General features: G+C 49.5%; 10 protein-coding genes across 10 annotated transcripts; 5 read left to right on the forward strand and 5 right to left on the reverse strand.

Annotated features, from left to right (window-relative positions):
• Positions 1-170: 170 nt before the first annotated feature.
• FPRO_01250 (uncharacterized protein) lies at positions 171-1,367 on the forward strand (the record flags this gene model as incomplete). Its single annotated transcript, XM_031233561.1, has 2 exons — positions 171-239; positions 303-1,367. 2 exons carry the CDS (start codon positions 171-173, stop codon positions 1,365-1,367), a joined length of 1,134 nt encoding a protein of 377 aa, XP_031075223.1.
• A 728-nt stretch (positions 1,368-2,095) lies between these two features.
• FPRO_01249 (uncharacterized protein) lies at positions 2,096-6,548 on the reverse strand (the record flags this gene model as incomplete). The annotated part of the gene is made up of 4 exons (XM_031233572.1): positions 2,096-2,212; positions 2,271-6,272; positions 6,318-6,429; positions 6,481-6,548. 4 exons carry the CDS (start codon positions 6,546-6,548, stop codon positions 2,096-2,098), a joined length of 4,299 nt encoding a protein of 1,432 aa, XP_031075224.1.
• A 376-nt stretch (positions 6,549-6,924) lies between these two features.
• FPRO_01248 (uncharacterized protein) lies at positions 6,925-7,722 on the forward strand (the record flags this gene model as incomplete). The annotated part of the gene is made up of 3 exons (XM_031233583.1): positions 6,925-7,084; positions 7,134-7,299; positions 7,350-7,722. 3 exons carry the CDS (start codon positions 6,925-6,927, stop codon positions 7,720-7,722), a joined length of 699 nt encoding a protein of 232 aa, XP_031075225.1.
• Positions 7,723-12,471: 4,749 nt separating this feature from the next.
• On the forward strand, positions 12,472-12,934 carry FPRO_01247 (putative NHP6B-nonhistone chromosomal protein; the record flags this gene model as incomplete). Its single annotated transcript, XM_031233595.1, has 3 exons — positions 12,472-12,532; positions 12,633-12,850; positions 12,905-12,934. The coding sequence occupies 3 exons, from the start codon at positions 12,472-12,474 to the stop codon at positions 12,932-12,934; spliced, it is 309 nt and encodes a 102-aa protein (XP_031075226.1).
• Positions 12,935-15,295: 2,361 nt separating this feature from the next.
• Positions 15,296-17,204, forward strand: FPRO_01246 (uncharacterized protein; the record flags this gene model as incomplete). Its single annotated transcript, XM_031233606.1, has 10 exons — positions 15,296-15,732; positions 15,790-15,866; positions 15,912-15,985; positions 16,040-16,110; positions 16,163-16,237; positions 16,287-16,513; positions 16,566-16,677; positions 16,728-16,855; positions 16,916-17,077; positions 17,128-17,204. The coding sequence occupies 10 exons, from the start codon at positions 15,296-15,298 to the stop codon at positions 17,202-17,204; spliced, it is 1,440 nt and encodes a 479-aa protein (XP_031075227.1).
• Positions 17,205-17,700: 496 nt separating this feature from the next.
• FPRO_01245 (putative PGM2-phosphoglucomutase, major isoform) lies at positions 17,701-19,660 on the reverse strand (the record flags this gene model as incomplete). Its single annotated transcript, XM_031233617.1, has 5 exons — positions 17,701-17,993; positions 18,043-19,056; positions 19,109-19,312; positions 19,364-19,461; positions 19,608-19,660. 5 exons carry the CDS (start codon positions 19,658-19,660, stop codon positions 17,701-17,703), a joined length of 1,662 nt encoding a protein of 553 aa, XP_031075228.1.
• A 625-nt stretch (positions 19,661-20,285) lies between these two features.
• FPRO_01244 (putative REX2-putative 3`-5` exonuclease) lies at positions 20,286-20,979 on the reverse strand (the record flags this gene model as incomplete). The annotated part of the gene is made up of 2 exons (XM_031233628.1): positions 20,286-20,849; positions 20,899-20,979. The coding sequence occupies 2 exons, from the start codon at positions 20,977-20,979 to the stop codon at positions 20,286-20,288; spliced, it is 645 nt and encodes a 214-aa protein (XP_031075229.1).
• Positions 20,980-21,478: 499 nt separating this feature from the next.
• Positions 21,479-23,187, forward strand: FPRO_01243 (related to dehydrogenases and related proteins; the record flags this gene model as incomplete). The annotated part of the gene is made up of 2 exons (XM_031233639.1): positions 21,479-22,133; positions 22,217-23,187. The coding sequence occupies 2 exons, from the start codon at positions 21,479-21,481 to the stop codon at positions 23,185-23,187; spliced, it is 1,626 nt and encodes a 541-aa protein (XP_031075230.1).
• A 323-nt stretch (positions 23,188-23,510) lies between these two features.
• On the reverse strand, positions 23,511-24,946 carry FPRO_01242 (uncharacterized protein; the record flags this gene model as incomplete). Its single annotated transcript, XM_031233650.1, has 3 exons — positions 23,511-24,339; positions 24,404-24,572; positions 24,682-24,946. The coding sequence occupies 3 exons, from the start codon at positions 24,944-24,946 to the stop codon at positions 23,511-23,513; spliced, it is 1,263 nt and encodes a 420-aa protein (XP_031075231.1).
• A 966-nt stretch (positions 24,947-25,912) lies between these two features.
• FPRO_01241 (uncharacterized protein) lies at positions 25,913-26,284 on the reverse strand (the record flags this gene model as incomplete). The annotated part of the gene is made up of 1 exon (XM_031233661.1): positions 25,913-26,284. One exon carries the CDS (start codon positions 26,282-26,284, stop codon positions 25,913-25,915), a length of 372 nt encoding a protein of 123 aa, XP_031075232.1.
• Between the last annotated feature and the right edge of the window lie 307 nt (positions 26,285-26,591).

The raw sequence follows: 26,591 nt of genomic DNA on the forward strand, positions 1-26,591 counted from the left end.
CACTGGCACAACTCTATGAACACGTGAACAGTCATGTATCAATCACATAGTGACCTTCTCATCCCAATTCCAAACTCTAACCTTTCTCAACATCATCATCAATCTCTTCTTCAGAGTAAACTTGCTGTTCTTACACTACTAGATCGGCAAATCATCCTACAGACGCAATCATGAGTACTCTGAATAACACTCAGGATGCCTCCAGCGCACCAAATTTACGTACACTCCCCAATGAGATAGTCTTCAAAATCCTCACCGAGGCCGCCCAAAAGAGTGAGTGCTAGATTCACTTACTCACACAGGGTCTATCTGTCTGTGGTGACGACTCCGGTGACTACTACACCGTCATCTACACTCGAGGTCAGCTGGATCGTGGAGGGGTATTTGGACAGGGGCAGATCGAACGTATCCCACTTCGACACAAATGCATAGACAAAACACCTGTCATTGACGGCAAGATCGAGATTCTGACGTCTGAGAACTTGAGCTGGAAGCAAGCTCTCGAACAACATCGACTGCTGCATCAGCTTCATCTTTATGATAGATATCTCAACCCTGATCTTGTTGAGTTAATGAGAGCCGTCTGGAGTCGACACAACAACGGAAATCTGGATCTCGGAGCATTTCGCCGTGAGGTCGGAAATCTTCTTGTTCTTGCCGGTAATATCATGGATGATATTCCCTTCGCTATTGATGCTTATGGTGGAATTGATGGTCCTAACTGTAATGCCTATGTCAAGAAGCTGCATGCGGACGACGATCGTCTCGCGTGCCAACGACAACGCCACGCCATGATTCTAACCTCTCCCTGGGCATTAGATAACGAACAACTACTCGAAGAAATGAAAGAACATGAGTATCTTATCTCTCAAGTCTCCCATAATATCGATGCTGACATGCACATCGCATTCCATCACGTCTTGTTTCACAGACAAGATGCGGATCGTCTAGCTCTTCTTCAGCTGGACTGGTCCCTGATGACTGGCCTTGAGAGCCTTTGTCTTGATCTTTCAGGGCCCTGGACCGATGGTCCCAACGCGGCACTCAAGTCCTTTTGTGTTGAGATGGGAAGACATCTGAAGCTCAAGACACTTGTTGTTCTTGGCCTTCCGGTGCGACAGGAATACTGTAAGTTGGGCAAGGACTTTTGGGCCAAAACCCTCGAGAAACAGGAGTATGTCCCGAGCACTGTCGTCAAGAGCCACTCCGAAGACAGTGGCGAGAGCGACGAAAGTGATGAAAGTGATGATGATCCTGATGAAGAACTCGTCGGATTCCCAACATACATCTATTGGCTGAAGGACTGTCTTCAGCCTGGCGGCCAGATCCATTTTGTGATGCAGTATGAATCAGAGACGGAGCCGTAATGGTCCTGAAGATTCCATCTTTTTCATCCGAGACGTTGAAGATCCAGGCGAGACCACCGATGATGAACTCTCATACACATCTCGTACCCATTGCCCCAATCTCATCAATTCCCCTATCAGGCCTTGACGCCAAATCATAATCCGCATATACCCCTGCCAAGAACCCAGAATTCTTGCGAAAACCCCCTTGTCTATTTGATTTTGATCAGCTAAACAGAACTCAATTGGCTAGGTAGCTACTTTTATGCAGATAATTTGATAAAGCAAGATATATAGCCTCCTGAACACAAGAAAACTTCTGACCAGGGATCAGTACCAAGAAACTAGTCAAGAGGTTCACTACCAAGTCCTTACCTATATCTCTTTGTTACTTATCATAGGAAATAGAAGTTTTACATCCCCCAGACACCTTCTGTCAACCCCAAATAAAACGTGAACATTATGTGACAGAGGCGTGAGTCTCTAATGTAGTAAATTGAAAGATATCACAGAAGGAAATCATGGCCTTTTTCTTCTGGGCTACCCTATAAACCGCAAAGCAATTCCCATTGCCCATCCTAGCTGTCCATCCGAAAGGCTAATGAACTCTTAAACTCTACTCCCTTTCTCTACACACACTGCTCATGCGCCAAACAAGTAATAACACCCATACTTTCCCAGAGTAAAGACTTCCTAAACCTAAGAGGAGTTGGCCCTGTACGAGCACATACAGAGCCACCGAACTTCAACTACTTTCTACCTGCACTCTCATAATTATAGTCAACACTCCACAGAGAATCCCAAACAACCGACTTTTTCGTCGGACTCTCAGCTGAATCCTCCCGTTGCATAGCTTTCCGAGGCTGCTAACTGGCCGTCAGCAACCCATCATTATGGTCCAAGAAGGGTGTCGACGTTTCGTACCTCGTCCGCTTTGGCGCTGCCGCCTTGGTTTGATGACTCGCCAGGAGGAGACTTGCTCGGACTCTCCGTTTGCTCGCTCCTTTGCCCTTCGGCCAGAGCTTTCTGTGCTAGGCTCGCATTGGCTGCCGTGAGAAGCCCCCCGTGTGTAGGGCTTGTGCCGGATGGTGTGTCGGTGGGATGCGCTCGGAGTGAGTTGGTCTCGCTAGCCAAAGCACTATTCTTCAACAAAGCCGTGCCCCCAAGCTGAAACGGCAGGGCTTTCTTGGAACCCGTACTGCTACGCCTACTCTCAAGACTCTTGGATAAAGTCTTGTTAATACCTTCAATACTAGTGACACTATCCCGACTCTTACCCTTTCCACCCGTAGCATGAGTGTGAATATTGGCTGTCGCTTCCACGGTATTAGCCGCAACAGTTGACTTGCCCATTCCAGGCGTCGAAGGGGCGCCGGGTTTGTCTTCGAAAGCATCGATCAGATACCAGCGTAAACCATCCGACAACTGGAAGGGGTTATCGTTCTCCTCATCGTTGATCGAATCTGTCTCGCTGCTCGGCTGGAGACTCTTTGAAAGGTCGACGACACGCTCTTGGATCCGTGAGATACGGGCAACAAGCCATTCTCGGTGACGAAGGCGATGGGCATCTTGCTCGCGCAGGAAGTAGTGTGGGAAGCCCACATTGAAAGCGGCCCACGCACCAGCTTGCTGGTTGCGTGTGGGGAGAAACAAGGCCAGATCGCCCTCCTTAAAGTGCTTGAAAGCAATCTTCTCGTGTGAATCCTTTTGCAGAACGTGCGCCTTCTCCCTGTAGGATCGGGCTTCCCTCTGCCACTTACGAGCCATGTGCTCTACTTCCTTGATCCTGCGATATACGGTCTCGGAGAAAAGCTCCATGTCAAAGTTGCCAATTTTGTTCATGAAAGCTTCGTATTTCTCATTTTCGGCCTGCAGGTCTGAGTTGTTAAGCCAGTATAGGAGTTCGAGATCAGCGCTATCACCCAAGACACGGCTTAGAGTTCCTGACTTGCGTAGGGACGAACCAGGGTCAGAGGAGTCGTTGGGGTTCTGAGCATTTCTTTCGGATCGTGGAATCTTAGTAACGGTCATATCTCCATCTTTCCTGGTAATGGCAAATCCTACGCGCTCCAATAGGCGGCACATACGATCGTTTTGAGAGTAGAGGCGCTGTGTGAGATCCTTAGTCTTCTCGTCTCGGTGCTCATACTGGTTATTCAAGTTAAGTATCTTGCCCTGGAGGGACTCCGCTTTCTCTTGGAACATGCGAAGCTCTTCCTCCAGACTACCGACGTGGGATTGTTTGGAGGCCACTTCTTCGGTCAAGGCCATGACCTTTTTCTCTTCTTCCTCCAGTCTTGTCTGCAGAGCTTCGGGTCCAGTTTCGCCATCACTGAGCTTGGCACGCAACTCAGTGAGTTGCTCTCTACCGTCTGCGAGCTCTTGTTCAAGTGCGGTCACCTTTGCTTTCTCCTCAGCCAATTTCTCACGCAAATGGACGGCTTTCATTTCGCCTTCGGATAATTTAGTACCCTTCTCAGCAAGCTGTTCTCGGAGTTCCGCAATGGTTGCCGTAAAGTGTTCAGCCTTGGTTTTTAGTATATCAATGTCTGCTTCCGAGTTTCGGGACTTTTCAACGAGCGTTCCGGCTTGTGTAAGTAGCAAATCCGAAAGGTCTACAAAGTTGTCTGGGACAGCAGCCTTGGGCAGCAGCTCAGTAAACAGTCTTTTCAGGGCCTGCCAATGATCACCTAGAGTCTCCTCAGCAACACTCAATTTTCTCGAGACGTCCTGAGTTTCCTCCTTTGCAGACTGAACCTGTTGTTCAAGGGCCTCTTGCTGTTCTCTTTGAACTCGGGTTTCCTTGCGGAGGAACTCGACTTGCCCTTGGGCTTTGAGGGCATCATCTTGTCGCTGCTTGTTGATTTGCTCCAACTCGGCCTCTAGCTCCTCCACTCGTACAACATATCCGGCTTTCTCGTGCTGCCTTGATTCGTCGAACTGTTCGATTTCGTCTTCAGTATCCTCCAACCGTGCCCTGAGAGTCTTGATTTCGTTCTCTAGGTTCTTGCGCTCTTCGACAAATTCGCGTTCGAGGGCCTCCATATTCTCGAGTAGATCTTGTTTGGTAGTGTTAACTTCCGCAATCTGACCTTTCAAGTCTTCATGCTGGCCCTTCAAGTCTTCGTGCTGACCTTTGATGTTCTCATGATGATTTGATTGCGCTGTGAGTTCTTGCTGGAGTCGACTAGACCGCTGTTTCTCTTCTCGCAATTCGTTTTCTAGCTGAGTGATACGTCGCATCAAGGGGTCAATGCCGTCTGAAGAGCGTCTACGGTCATCAAAGCGGCTCGATCTGATGGATGACCCAGAGTTGCCTCTCTCGCGCTGCTGGGGACCCTGAGGCTGGAATAGATTTCCAGGGCGGCTGGCTTGGCTCTGTCGATGAAGCAAATCCTCTAGACGGCGGACTCGGCTCTCGGCCGTTTTCAATTTGTTTTCTAATTTACCTTTGTCCTCCTGGAGTGACTGTAGTAAATCATCATCGCCTCGAATCATGAGGCCACTTCTGCCGAGGGCCACTTCATGAATACTTCCATTCTTGAAGGCCTTGAGTCGTTTGGATTGCTGCTTTGTTGGATTGTCAAGCTCTTGTACGAGCTTCAACACATCATCCAACACACTCTGATCAACGGGTTGCTCTTGCAACAACTGCACGAAATCTGTCAAGTCGTCTTTGGTCAAAGCTGGCCATGGTTTGTCTTCCCCAAGCAAATTGACCTCCAGGCCCATGACATTGGTGTCCAGATCTGGACCATACATGCTGCCAATCATTTTTTGCCATTTACGCCGTCGCTTGGACTCTTCATCCTGAAACAATGCCATCTCGTTCGCTAGAGTAGACGAGTCCGTCTTGACTTTATCAACCCATTCGCGCCGTCGAACTGCTTCTGAGACGAAAGCTGCGTACATATAAGGCAGCTGGTGAATGAGACGAAGATAATCAAATGTCGTCATGTCATCTACCGACTGATTCAATACGTTGATTTGACTTTTGACGTTGTTATGAAGAGATGTTATTTCCGTAACGTAACGCATGAATTTCGCTGAATCCGAAGCAATAGAATTCCGCGCGTCTGTTGCATAGTGAAGTAGGTCATCCATCTCTTTGACTCGCTTTTTCAGCGTTGGTACCAAGTGTTCGGTGTGCACTGAAGCCGTCTTGGAAGCTTGCGCTATATCTCGTTGCGTATTGCCATATCCAAGTGCTGCCCGGTAGTCAGAGTCCATCTGCTTCACTACCGCCTCGATATCTTCAAGGAGTTGTGCGGAAGCTGTGCTGTGACCAAGAGCAGACCGGCTCATGAGCTTCTCGAAGTCGGCAATCAGTGATTCCAAGCTTCTATACATCTGAGATGCCGTGTTGTTGAGTTGAGTAGCCTTGTCGCTGAACCTTCGATGAGCTGTCGGGGCAAGTTTTCCCGCCTTCTTTGCGGTATCGAGTTCGATGAGGTCTTCTAAAGTTGGGTTCGACTTCTTGGCCTCTTGTCGAGTCATAAACTTGACCATTAGAGGGGAGATCGGGGTATTTCTGGCCAGATCAAGATATTGCTCCCAATTTTCTACCAGAGTCCCGTGCTCTTCCAGTGCGGGCGTTACCCATTTCTTAAGGTCGTTGTATTTGGGCTCTATGGTCTTGATGCTGATTTCGAGATTCGCAACAGCCGCATCCAAGCACCTGATGATAACATCTATCTCGTCGTACAGCGCAACAGTTGTTGTGTTCATCTGCCCACAGTCCTCAACCAGATGCATTGCCCAATTTCGACGCTCCTTGTATAGCTCTTGCCATGATGATATTGACTGTACATCATCGATCGTGTTCGGCGCACTCGGGATGACGTACCGCTTCGGGGCGGGAACTGGGACTATGAGGTTCGCATTCCCTGGGGAACTTATTCGGATATCGTATATGAACATCTCTTTCTGGGCTATGGTCAGAAAAGGCTTATCTCTTACTGAGTAACCAACCTCTGTATGTAGGCTTGTGGATTTGACCGTACGGCCTTGAGGAGTCAAGGCGACAATATGCTGTGGTGGAATCGAGGTTTTCCTGGAGACCCAGGCCTTAAGATCATCGAGGCTACAGCTGAGTTAGTTGCCAATATCTCATGGTCACCTTGACAAGGCTTACATGGAGAACTGTGCGGTATCGACCTCCAGCCGCAGGCCCGTATGGGCTATCAACACCTGGAGAGCCATCCCGAGACATCTCCTTGTTAGAAAAACTGCCGCAATGCGCGACCGACGGAAAAGAAGGGGGCACTTCAGTACAGATATGGTTTCTGATCACCAGAACTATAATGGGCACCTGGTGTTGAACGAGTTATAGTAATATCTTCGCGTGACGAAAGACCCACCGATTATCCATGGGCCATGAGAGCCTGGTCTTAGCGTGACGCCGTGACCGGTGCCTTGTGACGAGCAGCATCTAATTGGCGGAACGCCACATCTACAAAGCCACAGTTCCAGCCACAATCAGTAACAAACTTGTCGCCAAGGTCAACGCGTTGTGCGATCAAAGGCATGACACAGCAGGAACTCCAGTAGAAAAGCTGTATCGAACCCCAGAATCACTATGGCAGACTCAAAGGACGTCTCGATGATGGATGGGCAGGAAGAAATGTCCCATCTTCCCATCTCAGAAGATGAAGCCAAGATCCTCGAACTATATGATCGAATACAAGAGCTTCGACTTGAGATTGCAATCATAAACGCGCAGAAGTCACATCAGCCAGGTCTGTTTTTCTTAGAGATAAGCTCGCAGTATATGCTTACGGTTCTTAGATGAAACTTCATCATTTACCGCCGAAGAAACAGAGAAAGCCCAATCAGAACTGATGGAGTCGAGAGCGCAGTATATACTGAGAAATGAAGTAACAGAGGCTGTTATGACGGCGAACCCAATTCTCAGAGCTGTTCATGGCGGCCCAGAAGCAGCTCTTATTGAGCGGTCCGTGTATTTGTTCGCACGCGTATGCGCTATCAACTAACATTCGCCAGTGAACTCTTGCCCTACATTGAGCGTAGAGACGATACCTCCATATCAGTTGCCACACAGGCCGCTAAAACGAACAAGGTGCTAAGCGTGTTGACAAATGTACAAAGTAATACGCTGCGCAAGTCTCGAGAGAACGTCACTTCAGCGGCTGAGATGCTTGAGTTAGCAGAACAAGTCAAGCTGAAGAAGAGAGTGCCTCCGAACTCAAAGATGATACAAGAGCAGGAGGAACTCGAGGCGGACGTCAAGGCAAGCAAACAGAGATGGAGAGTGATGAAAGGCGTAGCCAGCGGTATAATAGTTGGCAGTGGTATTGATTGGGTGCATGATGATGAACTACAAGATGTTGTACTCGATCCCGAGGAGGAAGAATGATGATTCCACAGAAAATCAACTCTACATAAAAAAGCTCACTGCTTTTTCATAGGCCCTTTACTCCAAAGTGACCAATTCCTGAAGGTACTCTATGATTCGGCCATGCACCGAGGAAATCGACCCTCGTCCCGCCCCGTCGGGAAAGAAAAGATACGTATCTCCGTTGTTGGATCGGGACTCGTGAGATCCCGTCGTGGATACGATGTGTGATCTGGTAGAGAAGAGCTGGGAAATCTAATAAACGACATGACAGAGCCGTAGTTCGCTACTAGCGATACGCGATCACGGCTGTCCCTGGAACAACATGCAGGTGCCAGGTTTCAAGCCCTCTTATCTCGACATCATCCTCGTCTCCAGCTTCATCAATTCGCCAGTCTGTCGGATCGAGTGATTCTCAAGACTCCACCATGAGCTCCCGATAAGGCTTAGCAGACATGGAAGCTATGACCACCGGGAGGTATATGCACGTGATATATCTTGGCAATTTCGAGATGGAAGATGGATGGAGGTGAGAAACAAAGGAAACGAAGGGAATGGGGGAGGGCAGCGTATCCCAAAAAAAAAAGTGCCGTCGAAATCACTCTGATGCCCTCCCTGAATTTGCCTTAATTTGGACCAGATCAGCGTGCCTCAAAGGGGCGCATTTAATCACTAGCGTCGTCGCGTGTTGGGCAGCGACCAAGGACGGGAGTACTGAATCTAACATAAGATGCTTTTCAGTTTCCAATACACCGTCTGATCTGATATAGGTAGGTATGTACTATGTAGAGATTGGAGAAAATAAGTACCTTGTATACATTAAAAGACTACTTGGAAAAGAAAGGGTTGTATTTAATTAAAATGGAGTGATCATTTTGCTCTTCCTAAGTACCTTGTAATTACTGTTTCTTGTACTTTTCTTCAGACGTACGTTGATGGAAAGCTTGCTTTTGGTCTTGAATTTGCTGACCCTGGAGGAGGACGCCTCGAACGCGGGTCCGATTTTACCGTTTCAAAGTCAGAGATCGGCTAGGAGCAACAAGTCAGCAGAGCACAGCTTGAAAAGCAGGTGGCAGGAAACTGAAAGGGGCCGAGCAGCAAAAAAGAGTCAAGAAGAGCGAGTGGAGAGGGACACAAAGAATGAATTTGGGCGGGGGGACGCTCAGCTCCCTGTTCTCAACTTTGGCGTGAGCCCAGAGTTGGCTCGGCGTCTAGGTACAGCACAGTATCAGCTGCCAGGAGGACTACATGACCACCCAAAGACAGGTGTGTCGCGTACCCGCTGTAAGTCTCTACTGGTACCTCTCCCATGGGCCACTTACGGCTTGCCTTTGCACCTTGTTTTGGTCCGGCGCGACCAAACAAGTTCGGCAAAGCCGTCTGCGCCGGGCGCTTTTGCTTGTCTCTCTCTTTCTGCCTGTGTCTGTCTGTCTGTCTGTTGCTACCCCAATTACACCAAGGCTCCTCGCGCGACTCGTGGTACCCGCCATGCCCGCAGATGATGTATGCGTCATGAGGTATCCGGCGTCATCTCTATTTCTCGCTTGTCTTGGCCTGTCCTTTTTGCTTGTTGCAATCTGACTGAGCAAAAAGGGACGGAGTATCAATATCCATTTTTAGCGTGTGGTATTAACACTGATCACCAATGATGCACATATGACCGTAGTCTCTCTTATCCGTAGATTTGCTTGATCGAAAATTCCAGGTGATACCCTGGCACAGCACCAGTCCTTCTTTGCGGAGCTAGGATCGAATGGTGTCCCTGCACAATCTATTAAGTACACACGTAGTATGAACCTCTGCAGCCTGTAACATGGCAACTAATAGTCCGGGGCTCTGGGCTATGTGACCTGAAGATCAAGGGGCTACCTAAGTAGGGACCGGTGTTGGCAGTCAGCTTCAGCTGCGCTGAGCGTGGTATACTCGCGGAGGTTGGGAAGGAGAACATTCGGAATATTATCTCCTTGCCTTGAGGGTAAAAAGCAGAGGAACAATGGAAGGGATGGATGGATGGATGGATGTAAGGATGCATAGAATCACAGCCCTGACAGGGCGCTCATCTACAAGTAACTTTCCAAGAAAATTTCGTATGACAATACATGATCATTATATGGGGCTAAAGTACCGCACCCTGCAGTGGGTTACAAAGTTGCTCCAGCTTTCAATGGGAGTGGTCTAGAACTGACGAAGGACGTCCCCGCCATTGAACAAAGAGTTGCCTGGTAACGTACATACGAGAAATGAAATATCCAAGTTGAGGTAGTCTGCAGTATCAATGCTATGTGCAAAGAAGGTAACCATGGGGAACCAAGCCGTTTCGCGTGCTGTATCAACATGGTTTATCCCTTCTGGCTATCAACAGAGTCACGCAAGTGATACCATTGTCTCAAGGTAGTGCCAAACCAAGTGCGATGTACACATGGATGATGCATTGTTGTATGGTATGTGTGAGGCAGTAGTCTTGGGACAGGGGTTAAGGACAGTGAAGTCGAACATAGCCCGAGATTTGTCTTTCGGATAGACAAAAGCGATCCCTCCCAAGGCCGGATGGTGCACGAGCTGGGAATAATAGAGACAACAAACCCGGAAACGGACCATTACAATCGGTTGGCTAGTCTGATGCTGTAACAGTGGTACTCAGTCAATCCTCATGAGGCGTCAACTGGAACCATTTCCCACCATGACGGTTTTGTCTCCAAGAGGATGCTATGCCAGAGTGCAACACCAATACTCCTTTTGTAGACTGATGTGTAATTTGGCTCCGCCAGGACAGCGCCGAACTTTGAGTTCCATTATTAGCGATGCATTTTACAATGTATGAACCAACCTCCCGCCTTCAGATATCGCTTTATGGTACCATGATTGGAGAGCGCCACTTTTCTGGCGACAATCAAACAATGACATGCTGCAAGTAGTATGGTTTTGGCTGTAGGTTGAACACTCCCCTCTTGGTCTCCCTCAACTTCTCAAGGAGGCTCAAGCTCAACCAATCTATCAACAGTCAAGCCAACTTATACTCATTCTCTAACACTAGGACGAAAGCAAAAGGGGAGGAAGAACCGTGGCGTATTAGTGAAGAAGTAACAACACGCCATGGCGAGATGAGTGTGTTTGTAGGTAGTTTGTGTTTCTCATGCTTGTACAAAGTGCTTGATATTCACTATGACGAGCAAAGATAGGTATGCAACCTTACTAAGTGTATTGCACTTGGCAACAACCACCGAAGAACAGAAGAAGGTCCCAACAGGAGGAGGGTGCAGGTAGCGTCGTGCCGAGCGAGACTCCAAGTCCGATAGAGTGTGATGAAGCATAGCGGCCTCACAAAGAGGTGGAGGTGGACGGCATGGACGGAGACTACTGAGAGAAAGCCGAAAGAAAGAGCGACTCGGCGGGGTGGAGGCAGGATCACGACACAGACACAGGGGAAGGCACCTACCTAGGCAAAGTTGCAGTAGGTATCACCCAGGAGAACTTGAACCCGCTGGATTGAGCCCGTTGACTGGGCAGGCACAGAGCAGAGTCAAAGTGTCCATTGGGTGTGGTTATTTTAGGAGTGATCAGAGTAAGAGGTCAGGTAAGAGGTACCGTAATCAAAGGCAGAGGGGCTTGCGAATGTCTCCTAAAGCAACAAGTATACTGTGCGGATTACTAGAGTCGTGCTGCGGTACAAGACCTTTGTACTGTACCTCGGCGCGGCGAGCTGCGTATGGCTTGTACCCGTACAGTACCAGACAATGACTGCCTGCTTACACGTTGGTGAGTGGTCAGAGGCCGGTGTTTCTGGGGAGCTTAGATGAGGGGGCGAGGACGGAGTCCTGGTCATTTCACCCCAGTAGCAGGCCCAGAGGCAGAAAATGGCCCAAGGCAGGTGCGGTACAGGTACAGACTACAGTCTGCTGCGACAGTACTAGTGCAGCGCGCGGGCGGGCAAGCTCCCAAGCACCGCAGAGAGCAATGGGCACCGCACCCAATTTTTTTTCCCTTTCTTCCCAAGGAAGGGGGGCACCAAGAGCTCACCCAGGCCAGCCCACTGCATAACAGTCCAAGTGTGGTAGCTGGGCAGGTCGCGTTCCCTCCCCACGCACAATCACTCCCCCATAGTAAAAAGGCTGCCTTGGCCCTCCCCATACATTCTCTCTCCCTCTCTTTTCTCCCATACAATTCTCCCACCCAAAATCGCCTCTGCACTCAATACGCTTCTGTACGTCTTCGTGGTGAGTACTGTCCTATCCTCTCTATCATTCACCACAACATTGCCATGAAATTAAATTTTCATGTCTTTCACTTTCTGGCGTTGCGCCTGCCTTGCGGCAAAGTTTTGATTAGACTTCGTTATCGATTCTTGTCGAAACGTTGCCCCATACTGAGCTGCATCGCGTCTATTCTTGCGCATCATCTTCACCTTGAAACTTTGTCGCGCGACAGCTTTACAAGATAGCTAACCGAAGCGCATCACAGACTACGTCAACACCACAAATTACTTTCCCCCAAGTTCACCTCCCAGGTACGCGCAAACCCTCCAGAAGCCTTTTTTCCCTTGAACGACGCGAATTTTGACGCGTTGGGAGGCGCAATTGCGTTTGCGCCTCGCCACCTTGTCCATCACCATCTCATACCAAGCTCAGCTCCAAGCTTCATGGAGCTACCCCTCATTATCACTGACCTCACGCTCAACACCGCGAAGCGTTCATCACCTCCTTTTTATTGTTTTTGTCGCAAGTAACATCCGCAAAGTCACCAACTTACACCCCTTTACAGAAATCAATCAAAATGCCCAAGGCTGCTGCTGGTAAGCGCGGTAAGGCCGAGAAGACCAAGCGCGGCAAGAAGGGTAAGTCTTCACTCATCCATGGACTTTTCAATGTCCACATGCCTTGCCATGCACTGCGTGCCCATCGCGTTCCGCGCTGAACACCGCTGACCGACTTTAGACCCCAACGCCCCCAAGCGTGGCCTCTCCGCCTACATGTTCTTCGCCAACGAGCAGCGTGAGAACGTCCGTGAGGAGAACCCTGGTATCTCTTTCGGTCAAGTCGGCAAGCTCCTCGGCGAGCGATGGAAGGCTCTTAACGAGAAGCAACGAGCTCCTTATGAGGCCAAGGCTGCCGCTGACAAGAAGCGATACGAGGATGAGAAGCAGGCCTACAACGTGAGTGGATTCTAGAACAGCACTATCGCAGCAGCACACTAACGATGTCTGAAGGCCGACCAGGAGGAGGAAGAGTCTTCTTAGAAGGGAGACTATGAAGTCAAACCCAAGCGTCGCTCGGCAAAGAAATCTGAATCGGACTAGTCTCAGCACTTCAGCGCCGCACTGCAGGTTATTCTGCTCGAGTGGACCTTCTTCTTTGTATTTCGGTCTCGGCGGTGTTGTATGATGGCACAGGAAGAGTGCCTTGTTTTTTTTTTAAGGATTCCAAGGGTTAAGGTCGTTCCACATGTTATTATGATCTAGATTGCGGCCCATCAGGCTGCGACCTCCCAATGAGAACCTGATCACGAACTCTGGAGGGTCCATGGGATGAGGAAACGAGATGCCTGTACAACTAAGGGAGCTTCGGCATAAATAATCGAAACTATAAAACATCACAATATCTACCTCAAGCGCGCCCTATGTGCAAAAGATTTGGGGCAAAGCCTATAATGTGCCTGAGACGATTGCGGCACTAACGCGTTGAAGGGATCAAGACTGGGACAGCATCAAGAATTGAAGCTATTCGGGGCTGTTGGAGATTGACCTTTGACGTTATTGTTGGTGTTTAATCTATTCCACACTGGCGAAAGGGATACATTGATATGTTCTGGTGAAAGTTTAGTATAAATTATCACACTTTGCAGCCGCAACACTCTAAAGATTGGAGTTTATGAAAAATACGATCCAATGTTAATGTTCCAATTATGATCCATAGTGTGTGAGCAGTCTTATCGTGCATCAGTGTCGAAAGTGGCTTGTGTTGTGTGGCTAGGTAGGTGGTAGTGAGGCCACACCCAAGAAGCTCACTGACTGGAGGTGGCAGGTTGATACCCAACCTGCCTGCCATGGAACTCTAGAATTGGACCGAGGGAGGGCTCGCCCAACCATCCAGAAAGCCTCACCTTGCTTCCACCCACCAACTCTCTTTGTACCCAGCATCATTTATTAGAGGAACCACGTTGTCGTCATTACAGAAAATGACCACCCGCATTGTGCAGCTCAGTCAGGCCATGTAAGTTGCAATGCTTACAGTAGGTACTCAACGTCAAAGGCGAGAGGAAGGCATGTACCCCAAGAGGGTTTTTGTTTATCTACGTTCGTATGTTCAATCAGTTCGCAAGTCGTAGAATGAAGGCGTGCAACATCGTGCAAACCATCGCGACAATGTTTTCTTATCCTGAACCCGCCGAGCCTCATCGCCGGGATCCCCCACGGCCGTTGAAGTGGAGTACCTGGCAATGTTGGATGAGCACGAGGTCATGCTAGGCCAGACCAGGTCGAAAAGGGACCTGTAACCCCAGCACAACCACCGTTTCAAGCGCTTCGAAGGCACTTCCTCATTTTCTCTATCCCCAGCATCATCAGATTTCTCCACACAAGAGTCCACATCCCGCGGACGCACGTCAAGAGTCGCCGTCGTAGCAACACGTCGCACCTGGACTGTCAGTGGATAGTTCAGTTCAGTTGACCTCAGTTGCTCTGGCTCTCCTCCTCTGGGAATGGTCATCTTGACTCGACTGGTCAATGGTGCGAGTGCCCACCCAATCCTAATCTAGCTCAATTGTTGCCCCGAATCTCCTCATGCATTGGCCTGGCGTCATGTTGAAGCACGCTTGCTATCGTGGCAGCGCCTGAGAAGTTGGCTCAGGCCTGAGTGCGAGTGTCGAGCTGCCATACACACACCCAATGCCTCGTTCGTCAACACATTGGCTTCCTCCCGTTGGTGTATCTGTCTCGATGAAACCCAAGTTGATTGATATGCCGCTGCAGAGTTCGGAGAATGCGGGCGGCATCTGACCATCAGGTGGTCCAAGGCCCCGGATGTTGTGGCCTTAGCTGAGTCGAGAGCAGAACTACAACCTCAAGAGCCTCCCCGTCATTACGTGCATCGACCTGATGGGCTCACTCAGGGCTCAGTGTGAGAACCGTGCACCAACCACGTCAGGGAAGGCATTATGTATGGTTAGACTGGTGCGGGTGCACCTCTTCATGGTGTTGAAAGAGTTGCGCGGATCGGATCACACGTTATTGATGGCCTGCAGATCGGCCGTCCCCTCCTCTTCTCTTATTAACCAGATACCCTCTCTCAATTCTTGAATCTACTCTTGATTTCTCGCCCAATTCACTCTTCCATAATTGATCCCGACGTCGGTTATCTACATCATCTATCCAGCTATCAGGCCATCCTGAAGAATCTCGATTGATACCCCGCCACTATTCATCTCCTCCTAGTCTCTCACCGCATGCAGTAGCCTCGATCGTCTAATTCCATCCTCACAGCGACTGTCAAGGGTGTCACGCGGACAGAGACGGCTTGGAAAGGATATCAAATCAACAGTGGCCCACCTCGTTATGTGATGAAATAGACGCCCTCTTCCGATACGCCTTTTGCCTCTCGTAATGGAGATGGTTCTAGGTGGCCAACTTGAGCTACACCTGCTCCAAGGTTGTTGCTTGGAGGCAGAAAGGGCAGACCGTGTTGCAGTTCAGCTCTTGGGCCTTCGCAATGCCTTGGGCGAGGGCACCCATACCCATTTATTGATGACGATGGAGGAGGTTAGCATCTCGGGCCAACTGCTCCGTGAACTGGCAGAGTACTCCAAAGTTCATTTCTCTCGGGTTCCGGTCGTGCTCGACTATCTCGAAATCCTTCTTCCTTGCCTATCAAGATCCCTACGAGATATCACGACCTATTACGAAGACAGAACTCTCACCAAGGAGAATCGCTGGCGGAAGATGTACCACTCGATGACCCAAGAAGCTGGGGGCCTTTCACTACCACAGCGCTTTATTCTTTACAATCGTTTTCTGTCCCTGTTACGGGAGTTGCTATTGAGGTTAGTTGCCAATACTCATTCAACATCCCCAAGAGCCCATAACTCACCGTTGCTAAGATCGCCTAATTTTGACTTCAACACTATGGAATGCACTCGATTGCAGTTGATGCAACTCAGGGAAGCCAGAGGCATTCGTAAGTCAGAGGCTGGCTATATAATGCCAATACTAACATAAGAAGCTCCACCCCCTATTCGCCTTAATTCAACAATTCGTCCCGATTCTGTGCTAGATGATGATTCGGGCATCGCGACTGTTAGTAAATACTGCTAAAAGATACAGTATAATCACTTCTGACTATGGACATAGAATATTCATTGGGCTGAGAAAATCTTCTCTTTACCTCTTCCCTCCCGGACTCCGCTTAAACATCAGCAGTCGTAAGTCTAGATGAAAACGATAAATCACTTTACTTCCTAACAAGATAATTAGGTCCAAGGCATATGGCCCACACGCTCCCTGGAGTCAAGTTCGAATGCCAAGTGATGCAAGAATCCTTTTCATTCGGTAGGTCCAGGATATCAATAATACACGAGCGTTCTACTTACGATGCAAGTTCTTTCAATGAGCGCCAGATAACCCTGATAGTATATCAGAGTGGTCGAGACAGGTGCCCATATCTCCTCTTGCGAACGTTCCACATGGGAACTCCATGGTTTTCGCTTCGTGGCGCACACGAACTATGTGTCGAACGCAATGGGAGCAGTCTTCAGTTCTGGAGATGGAGTTCCAGTGAGCACTGCCCCAAGATGTGGGCCAATCTTTGCTTCATGACGTGGGAAGGTATGTCGCTACTAGCAAATGCGAACGACAAATTTAGTTGCTAACCTTCTAGAATTGGTGCTCGTGTACTGCTGCTTTTTGTCTTTCAAGACACGCAATAGTCTTACAGTACAGGTTGCAAATGAAGACCTCGCTCTTTGGGGTGAACGCAAACTGTTCCAAGCGTAAGCATTGACCCTGATTATCCCCCTCGCAGCCATACTCATAATAATAGTCGAATCGTAGACGACGGTTTCATGCATTCTCTTATTGTATATGAGGACTATGTGACAAAGGGTATTCGCCTCCACGCTGCAGTCTGGGACGGTGACCTACGCCAATGTCCTGTCTGGACAGCTTTCAGTAAGCCAGCTTCAAGTCCCGAGTTGTCTCATGGGCAGTGGATTAACTACTGTCCTCCAGTCACACATCAGTCAGCCTCCCCTAAATGGATGAGGAGAGTCAGCAAGACCAGAGTTCGACTTGCTGACATTCAGCTCTACGTCTTTTGCCAGGAATACCGGCAGCAAAATCAGCGAGTCAACCGTGCAGGAGCTTTCGAGATCCGATTCGTGAGTGAAGAAGGTTCGTTGCCCTTTCTCGCAAGAGACCACCATCTAAAAATGCATATTCAGCCGCCAAGCGTTTCAAAGAGCTATTCTCTCCTGCGCTCATTGACGAGAGCACCGCCACAGAGTCGACACAAACCTAACCCACCAACAGTGTTCCCTGTACGACACAAACTCGACACTTATAATTTCTCCTGTGAACAGTTGTTTTCCCCCCTTGTTCCATTACATGTAGCCTTTCACCTTGCCTCCTGTTTTTTTTCTAGCGACGGCGTCCCACGAGAGGAACAACGATTTGACGATTTACGAATAACGATTTCCCTATTTTTAATAATATAGTTGAAGTCGAGGGCCACAGATTGTACGATACATCACATCCATTTGAGAGTTCACAGGCCCTACTCACGTTTCCATACAATGATAGCAGGGATGTTTTCATGTCGTGGCATTAACTCATGCTACTGTGCCCCTATTCCTCAGCACACATCCACAGTTTTCCAATTGTTTAGTTAGTAGTTTCAAGAACGCTCAGTTTGACAGCATTGTACGCGATAGCAATTTCAGAAACTCAAAATTATCTTGTGTTTGCATCCACCTCTTGTATTCCCCAATTTCAACACCCGTCATGCCGCGCCTCGTTTAGGTCTTGACGTCAGGCTCGTCACGGCCGACGTGCTCCTTAAACTTGAGAAGCTCTGTGGCAAACTTGACCTCCTCCTTGAGGAAATCTTGAGCGTCCAGTTCGTATTTAGAGGGGTCGTCGGTGTGCTGCTCAATGTACAAGCGAATGGTGGCTCCAGATGAACCAGTGCCGGAGAGTCGAACAACAATTCGACTACCGGAAGAGAAGCCGGCATATAGGCCCTGCTTGGAAGCGACAGAGCCGTCAAGATCGGTGTAAGAGAAGTTGCCAGCCTTGGTAACCTTGCGACCTGAAATAAGTTAGAATAGATTGTCAACCGACATTACAAAATCACTCACCCTCAATGGTGCTGCCCACAAAGTTGGAGTCGTTGACGAGCTTCTCTAGCTCACCAACAACCTTGTTGGCGCCCTCTGAATCGACATCCTCGTAGTCGTAGCGGGTGAAGAAAGTACGACCGTACTTGCCCCAGAATTCCTTCTGGATCTCCTTAATTGATGGGGTGACGCTAGGGTTTTGGACACCAACACCGGCGATGATGTTGAGCCAAGCGATAACAGCCCATAGACCATCCTTCTCACGGATGTGATCACTGCCAGTACCGAAACTTTCCTCACCGCAGATGGACAGCTTCTTGGCGTCGAAGAGAGCGCAGAAGAACTTCCAGCCTGTGGGCACCTCGTAGCAGTCGAGACCCTGAGCCTTGGCAACGAGATCAACGGCACCACTGGTGGGCATGGAACGAGCGAGACCATTGACGCCGTTTTTCTTGAAGTAGGGAATCAGGTTGGCGTGGTGGGCGATGATAGCCAGGGAATCACCAGGAGAAACGAAGGCATTGGCGCCATAGATCATGTTTCGGTCACCATCACCATCGGAAGCGGCACCAAAAGGAATGTTGTTCTTGTCAACAACCTCGACCAGAGAGTGGGCGTATGTGAGGTTAGGATCGGGGTGGCCACCGTTGAAGTCGGGGCTGGGGACACAATTCTGGATGGCGTTGCTTAAACCAAGCTCCTCTTCGAAGATAGCCTTTCCGTAAGGACCGGTAACACCGTGGAGACCATCGAATAGGACCTTGAAGTCGGGGTGTGTGGAAAAGAACTTCTTGATCAGGTCAAAGTCGAAGATGTCCTTGAGCATAGCAACGTAGTCGGTGGTGCTGTCGATAATCTCGACCTCAAGGTCACCATATGTCTGAGTACCAACGGTGGAGATGTCGACATCGGGAATATCGGCAATCTTGTATGAAGTCAGAGTCTTGGAGAACTCGAAGATCTTGTTGGTAACGGATTCGGGGGCGGGGCCACCGTTGGCGAGGTTGTACTTGATACCAAAGTCGTTTTTGGGACCTGTTGGTTGTTAGATTTCGGTTTGGGAGAGCAGAATGAGCAGTGAACTCACCGCCAGGGTTATGGCTAGCAGTCAGGAGGATACCTCCGGTAGCCTTGCGCAGACGGATGACATGACTGGCAGCAGGGGTGGAAAGGATGCCGTTCTGGCCGATGACGAGCTTCTTGACCCCGTAGGCGGCACCAATCTTGGCAATAAGCTGGATGACCTCGGGGTTCCAGTATCGGCCGTCACCACCAATAACAAGAAAAGAGCCTAGCAGTTGGTCAGATCATGGCTCGTGCTGCAGAGCAATTGGATTCATACCCTCAACTCCTTCGGGAATAGAAAGCAGAATGCTAGTGATGAAGGCCTCGCTGTAGTGAGGCTGCTGGAAGACGGTGACCTTCTTGCGAAGACCGGAGCTATCGACATGAGTCAGTTGAGGTTCTATCAAATGACAAAACTGAGGCTCTGAGGTTGAAGTCAAAGAGAAATAAGCAATTCCTCTTCGGCAGCTCCCGGGCAGTGGGGGAACACAACAGGGAGGATCGTCGAGGTCTAGACATACGTTCCGGGCTTCTGGTCTTGGAAGGGCTTAAACTCAACGGTTTGGACGCCCATGATTGCTCGATATCAGTGGTGTATCAATGAACCAAAGCCGTAGGGAAGAGAAGATAGATAAGAAGCTATAATTACGAGGAGAATTGTTGAGGAGGATACAAAGAGGAGAAGGAACCAGAAGACAGCGGTAGGCGACTGAGACAAAAAGAGGGGAGCTTGAGGGAGCTCTGTGGTGGGGTTCGACGAGATGATATCACTCGAGCTAATGGAGGGGCCAACCAACTAGCACTGTATATTCTAGGCATAGTTAGGTGCGAAAACACAGTCCATCACAGTGAGCTTTGTTTCGTTGGGAGACAGCATTCTCACGTAAATATGAGATCGGTCCCCATGATAGAAACTCAGAGAACATAATATGGCTATGGCTTGAAGAGAAGAACCAAGAGTAAAACCCTAGAATGAGTAATTGATGCCCCATTGGGTACTCAAATGTTGGAGACATTCAAAAAAGAGTATTTGATCTGTCAGTTATGAAGTCGATCTAGTATTGCTCTCATCATGTCATGGAGGCGTGCATTGGCGGAAGAGTTCAATCATGACAACTCGAAAAGTCACGTCGGCATGAGGAGTATTGGCCAGTTGATAACCCACCTTTTCCCATACAATACAAACTGTTACCAATTCATTATTTTCCTTTGTTAGGTTTGTTCTTGGCAGGCACAACATCAAACGTCGGCCTGAAGAGGACCTCCCTGTAGTATCTAGCCTCCTCAATGCTCTCCAGAATGTCATCCCTCGCCTTGTGCAGACCCTTCTTATTGGGAACCTTATTCACAATCCTCTTGGCTGCCCAGCGTCTTGCAGCCTCCTTGATAGAACTCACGTCAAGAATCCTGTGATGCAGATGTCTCATGACCCGCTTGTAGGGTTCACGTCGCAGAAACGCCCTATCGCAATGCACACTGTTACCCGCAAGAAGACCACGTTTGCGCTCAGGGATGAAGCGTGTTATGTACTCATACAGAGCGTCTGCGGCTTGCTCCGGAGTAGTTGTGGATTCGAGAACAGCAGCGGTGAGGCCAGAGTCTGCGTGTGTCTTTGTGCACCATTCGTCCATTTGGTCAAGACGGGACTGGGGGAAGTGGATGATTGCGTGGAACCCCTCCTCATCAAGAATCTCGAGATTTCCTGTGGTGATAATACAGTAGATCTCGATGATTTCGTCGTTGTCTTGATCCAGGCCAGTCATCTGTCGACGATGTGAGTTGATGCTCCTTGTACCACGTAGCAGTACATACCTCGCAGTCAATCCAGACAAGAGGATCATCGCTGGCGCTCTTGGGCTGGTTATCAGCCTGCACTTCTGCTACTGTCGACATTGTTGTGAGTCTCGGTGGTTGCAATGTAACGTTGATGTTTGAATCTGGCTTTTCTCTAAGAGATCAGTACTCGAGTAGTGGGGTATGATCCATTCAGAACCCATTAAACTTCCAGTTAGTGCATGCCTACAGTTAATCAATGCGCTGGAACGTTGCGTGTATTAATGAGCTCTACCTCATTGGCCGTCATTGTTAACTTCAACCACACGATATACGAAAACAATTCCGCAAAGACACAGCTTTCAGCCTCAACTGAGAATACGTATCACGCATAATAGGTCCTTTTGTTTGTGATTATTCAGCAGAGATTCTCCGTACGATAATAGCTCTCCTTGTGCTGCCTGCGAGGCACCCGCGAATTACATCGGATGTCTGGCTTCTTCATTTAATCCCCCTCAAGGCAGATACTTAACTTTAACAGCCTTGAACACATATATAAACAAACATTATCGTGTCTACACACTTTCGCTACTTGATTTATGAGTCTTCATTTCTTACCATGTCTCAACTGAAGAACGTCTTAACAAAGCTTACCAATGCTCAAGATGGAGATACCGAACCACAACCAGAGACTCTTGTCTCCAAACCCCCTCCCAAGCCTGAGATGTCAGTGGCACCACCGCGCTTCCTCATCATCGGCGCTGGATCACGAGGGCAGAACTACGCCTCAGCAATCGACAGCGTATCCAATGGCGTTGTCGCCGCTGTTGCTGAACCCTTGAAGTTCAAGCGCGAGTCCCTCGGCCGAGCTCACATCTGGGGTGAAGGCTCCCCTGGAGAAGGCCAGTCTTTCCATGACTGGCGAGAATTCTTTGCATATGAGCAGGATCGTCGAAGGCGAGCTGCTTCGGGTGAAGAGAATGTACCGGAAGGTGTTGATGGAGTCTTTGTTTGCGTACTCGACGAGATGCACCGTGAGGTTATCGTCGGTCTTGCACCACTAGGGCTACACATCATGTGTGAGAAACCTCTTGCGTGTTCCCTTCAAGACTGCATCGACATGTACAAGGCCATGCGTCCCTCTCAATCCACCAAGATCTTCTCAATCGGCCATGTGCTGCGATACAGCCCACACAACATCATGCTCCGCAAGCTTCTCATTGAGGAGCGTGTCATCGGCGAAATTTCAAGCGCTGTACACACAGAGCCCGTAGGTCAGTAAAGATGGCACAAAATCATAGATCCCTTAGAAAATACAAGCCGATGCTTGATATGTAACTGACTAAAATATGAATAGGTTGGTGGCACTTCACGCACTCATATGTCAGGGGAAACTGGCGCAACGAGAATACCACTGCGCCATCCTTGTTGACTAAGAGCTGCCACGATATCGATCTGTTGCTCTGGCTGCTCTGCTCTCCTGAGAAACCAGGACAGGGAGAGCCACATCTCCCTGAAACGGTCTCATCTGCTGGGAACCTTCATCTCTTCAAGAAAAGTCGTAAGCCCAAGGCTGCAGGGTCGGCAACAAACTGCATGAAATGCCCCCTCGGAGACGAAGGGTGCAAATTCTCTGCAAAGAACATTTACCTGGGCCCCAAACTCAAGGGTCTGCAGGCCGGCAACACAAGATGGCCAGTCAGTATCGTCGTCCATGACATTGAAGACTACCCCTCCCACCAGAAGAAGGAAGAAATGTTGATCAAGGCTCTGGAGGAAGACTACGACGAGTCTACACCAAAGTCGGAGATCCAAGCTCGTAACTGGTTCGGTCGTTGTGTCTTTGAAGCTGACAACAATGTCTGTGACGACCAGTTCGTCACCATTACCTGGCCCGAGTCCACCAAGCCTTCAAAGACAGCTACTCTGCATATGGTCGCTCAGACAACTAAGATCTGCGAACGCTACTCTAACTTTTATGGCGAACATGGCGAGGTTCACGCTAATTCACGTCGCATCGTTGTTGAGGATTTCAACACAGGCGAGGTGAAGACATATCATCCTCGTGTCGAAGATCTTGGCCATGGTGGCGGAGACTTGGGTCTGACACGCCAGTTTGTCATGGCATGTGATCGCGTCAAGAATCATGACTGGGAGGCTCCTCGTGCTCAAGATGAGTTTATTGGATGCACTCTTGAGGAGGTGCTGCGAAGCCATGCTATGGTCTTTGCGGCTGAGGAGGCGAGACTTGGTCGTAAGGTGCTTGACTGGAAAGAATGGTGGAACGAGGCTGTTGGAGAGAAACTGGAAACTCACAGGCATGCATAATGTCAGCTTGGCGATGGATTTCTGAAGTAATGGTGACTAATGGTCAGAAAGATTTCTTTATTAGCATATACACTTTATGGTTTTGTGGAATAAGCAAGTTTGGCTTTGGCATTATCATGTTTGTAAATTCGTCAACTAATAAACCATTAGGTTCGTTCTGAGAACAAAAATATACCAACTCATGCAATCAAATATTCATGCGAATCCCTTCAAGTGTGAAACCTCACATGTCTTTGCAAAAAAAAAAAACCTGCTATCTTTATGAATCCTCCATCGTCCAGAATGAAACTCCCATTACTCCCATGAAACCACCAACGACACGTCTAGCTCAGCTCAGCTCTGTTGCCCTCATTTCCCAAAGGTTGGACAGCAGGTAGTTCCTGAACATGCTGTTGAGGGGCGCCCTCGGGGCCGTCCTTGTTGGGACCCGGGCTGGGCGTGAAATGAGGAGGGGGTGATGCGGATGGGGCTCCGTAGCCGCCGACGCCATACTGAGAAGGATACTGTGTTTGCTGAGGGTACTGGCCCTGGAAGTTCTGGGGCTGAGGAGAGTAGCCGCTATATCCAGGCTGTTGGTATCCTTGGGGTTGGCCGTAGGGAGCTGCCAATGAGGGGTCGTATGCCTGCTGGTAACCACCCTGGTAGTTTGAAGGGACTCCAGAGGGGTAGGCGGCGTTGGAAGGTGATGAGGGTACGAAGCTGGGCCCTGGGCTCTGGGGTCCTTGGGCCATGGGAGGTTGGTTTTGTGTACCATCGCCGGGTGTAGCAGCAGCAGCAGCAGCAGCAGCAGGAGTTGTCTTGTTGCGGCGGCGGAACAGAAGAAAACCAGCGAGGCCAACGAGGGCGAGAGCAGCGACACCACCGACAACACCACCAGCAATGGCGCCAACGTTGGTACTGCTGCCGCCACCGCCGTTATCAGCACTTGTGGAGGTTGCCGCAGCGCTGGTCGTTGTGGACGATCCATCGTCGGTGGTCGTAGAGGGGTTGCCAGTAGTGGACGAATCGTCGCCCGAGGTCGAAGACAGGGCTAAAGGGTCAGACAAAAGCAGGACAGAGGTGCCGTTGCCGGCAGAGCAGTCGAATAATGTGAACTCGTCGACACCTGTGGTCGCAACCCACTCAAAGCAGTTGGGACGATCGCGCTGGCCACTAATATCAAGTTAGCAACAAATCAATTGACATTCCTTTTCTTGATTAAATAACAGGCACGTACCAGCAGAGAGTATGAAGATCTGAAAAGGATGTGCATTCGTCACGAGATCGCGAGTAGGGGATGCAAGTTGTCTTGACCGAGTTGCAAGATCTCGCAGTATCACAGCAGCCAACATAACCATCGGACAAAGTACAAGTGGCGGATAGGGTGTTCGTACAAGTAAAGGAATCTATCGCAGGTCATGTTAGTTTGAACACTTGGAGATCGACCCTTTGGTCTTGTCTTTCCAGGGCCGTGTTTGCGGCTTCGCTAAGAAGCACGCCCAGATATCGACTCACTTCCTACTGTATCGTAGCCACAAGTATTGTCTGACTCGGCTCGTTTGCCCAAGGCAAAGCCCATGTCCATGGCACCGGCGAGTTTGGGGGCACCCGTCGGTACTGGTGACCATCCCATGGCGACCTGACCCAGTTCAGCTTCCTCCCCAAATACTCCGGTCTGTCGAGGAGGTTCCCATGATCTCTCTTGGTTCGACTTCAACCAAGCGGCCGTGGCGGTTGAGCTGAGTGCTCCTAGAGCAAAGAGAGTAGTAGAGCGATGCATCGTAGTCCAGTGTTGTTGTCCTTCGCTTCGACAAAGATAGGGTGTATTCGATCGCTATTCTGATGGTTGAGAAATTCGTTTTTTCGTTCGAGGTCTTTCATGCGACTGCCTGATTTCTGTTGGCCAAGGGGCGAGAGGAGCTTCGCCTCGTAGCTACGGTATGGTATATGTTGCGGTGTAAGTGAGTTCGTGCCCCCCGATGTGAAGCTATTCAAGCGTGTTGGAGCAGTAACCGACTTCGCAGCACAGCAACGATATGTATTTGACAAAGAGGAAAAGTCCAGTAAGGCAGGGGTCAATGGGGGTTTTGTCTGTTGTCCGCCTGTACTATTTGGGGCCAAAAGGTGCAATTCGGCCCCGGCGAAGACTTGCAGGCCATCGACATGCTGTCCGTCTCTGAGGTACATTGGGCGCACCGTCCAAGTACATCCAGCATGTGGTGTCGGGGTACCTACAACAGGGGTGAGCCTTGATGGGACTAGGTAGACGAGATCAATGGCCACAGCCCCAGGGACTTTTCTGTCTTTCTGAGTGCACCAAAATCACAGCCCCCTGCTCATTCTGTCATTCTAGTGAGATCCCTGCGCCTAGTGGCGTTGCTGGTAGGCGATCATTGGCGCGAGGGATCTTTAGCGCATCGAGCTGAACTGACCCCCTGTTCGAATTCAAAAGCTTGAGGTTGCGACTTACAAGGGTGTGAGCATCTGTTCAGCCTTTTGAAACTCAGCCCCAGCCCAGCTCAAGAAACAAACCGACTTTCAGGAGGCTCAGTCTCTCAACAGATCAGGCTTATGTAACTCCGACGTCGGCCAGCAGTGAGTATCAACTCAATAGACCTGAGGTAGTCGCTGACTACTATTGTGGCTATCACGTGGGATATTCAAGTGGTTGAAGCGATGTAAGAAATCAAGTTGGTTACCTAATCCCGTGTTTCTCGTGAACTCATAACAGGTTCCATTTCCGACCTCAGCAGCTGCATCCACAGTCGTCACAGTTGCCCCAAGCACAGTCGGCTTCACCAGCAAAGGCCTTCTTGCAGTCGTTGTCAGAGTGACAAGAGACCCAGTTACCATCACCCCATCCATAGTTCCATTTGGCCCAGCACCATGGGCCACTGTTGGCGATATTTCCGTTCCCGCTGCCGCCGCACTTCTTCCAGCACCATCCTTTACTATCACAGCCGTATTCCTTCTTTCCATTATAGCACTTTCGCTTCTCCAGTAGGTGGTTTTCGTTGCGGCTGGTGAGCTCAGATGCTGCTTCTGGGCTGGATGGCATTGAGTGGATGCCAATGGCACAGTAAGCCACGAGGCTTGCGAAGGTGGTACTGATTTTCATATTGAAGAGATTTGCTTGGTGTTTGAGAGTAGCAGAATAAGAGATGAGCAGAGAAGAGTAGAGATGGTTGAGGGAGTGATGTGTTGAGGATGATGGACATCTTTCACCCAAGAATCATCTCTCCTTTATACTTGTTCTTACCTCTTGACTTACACGCAGGCTAATTCTCGTGCAGGGATAAATACGGTTATTTCTAAACAAGAGTCTCGTGAACGTTGAAGACGGACCAACAGCATGGTGTTTCTACGAAAGAGGATAGCTGAAGAGAGAAACACAGACGTTCTACCAGGTTGTTGAAGATAGAGCC

This window comes from Fusarium proliferatum (assembly GCF_900067095.1).
Source record: "Fusarium proliferatum ET1 genome assembly, contig: FPRO_scaffold001, whole genome shotgun sequence".
Classification (NCBI taxonomy): Eukaryota; Fungi; Ascomycota; class Sordariomycetes; order Hypocreales; family Nectriaceae; genus Fusarium; species Fusarium proliferatum.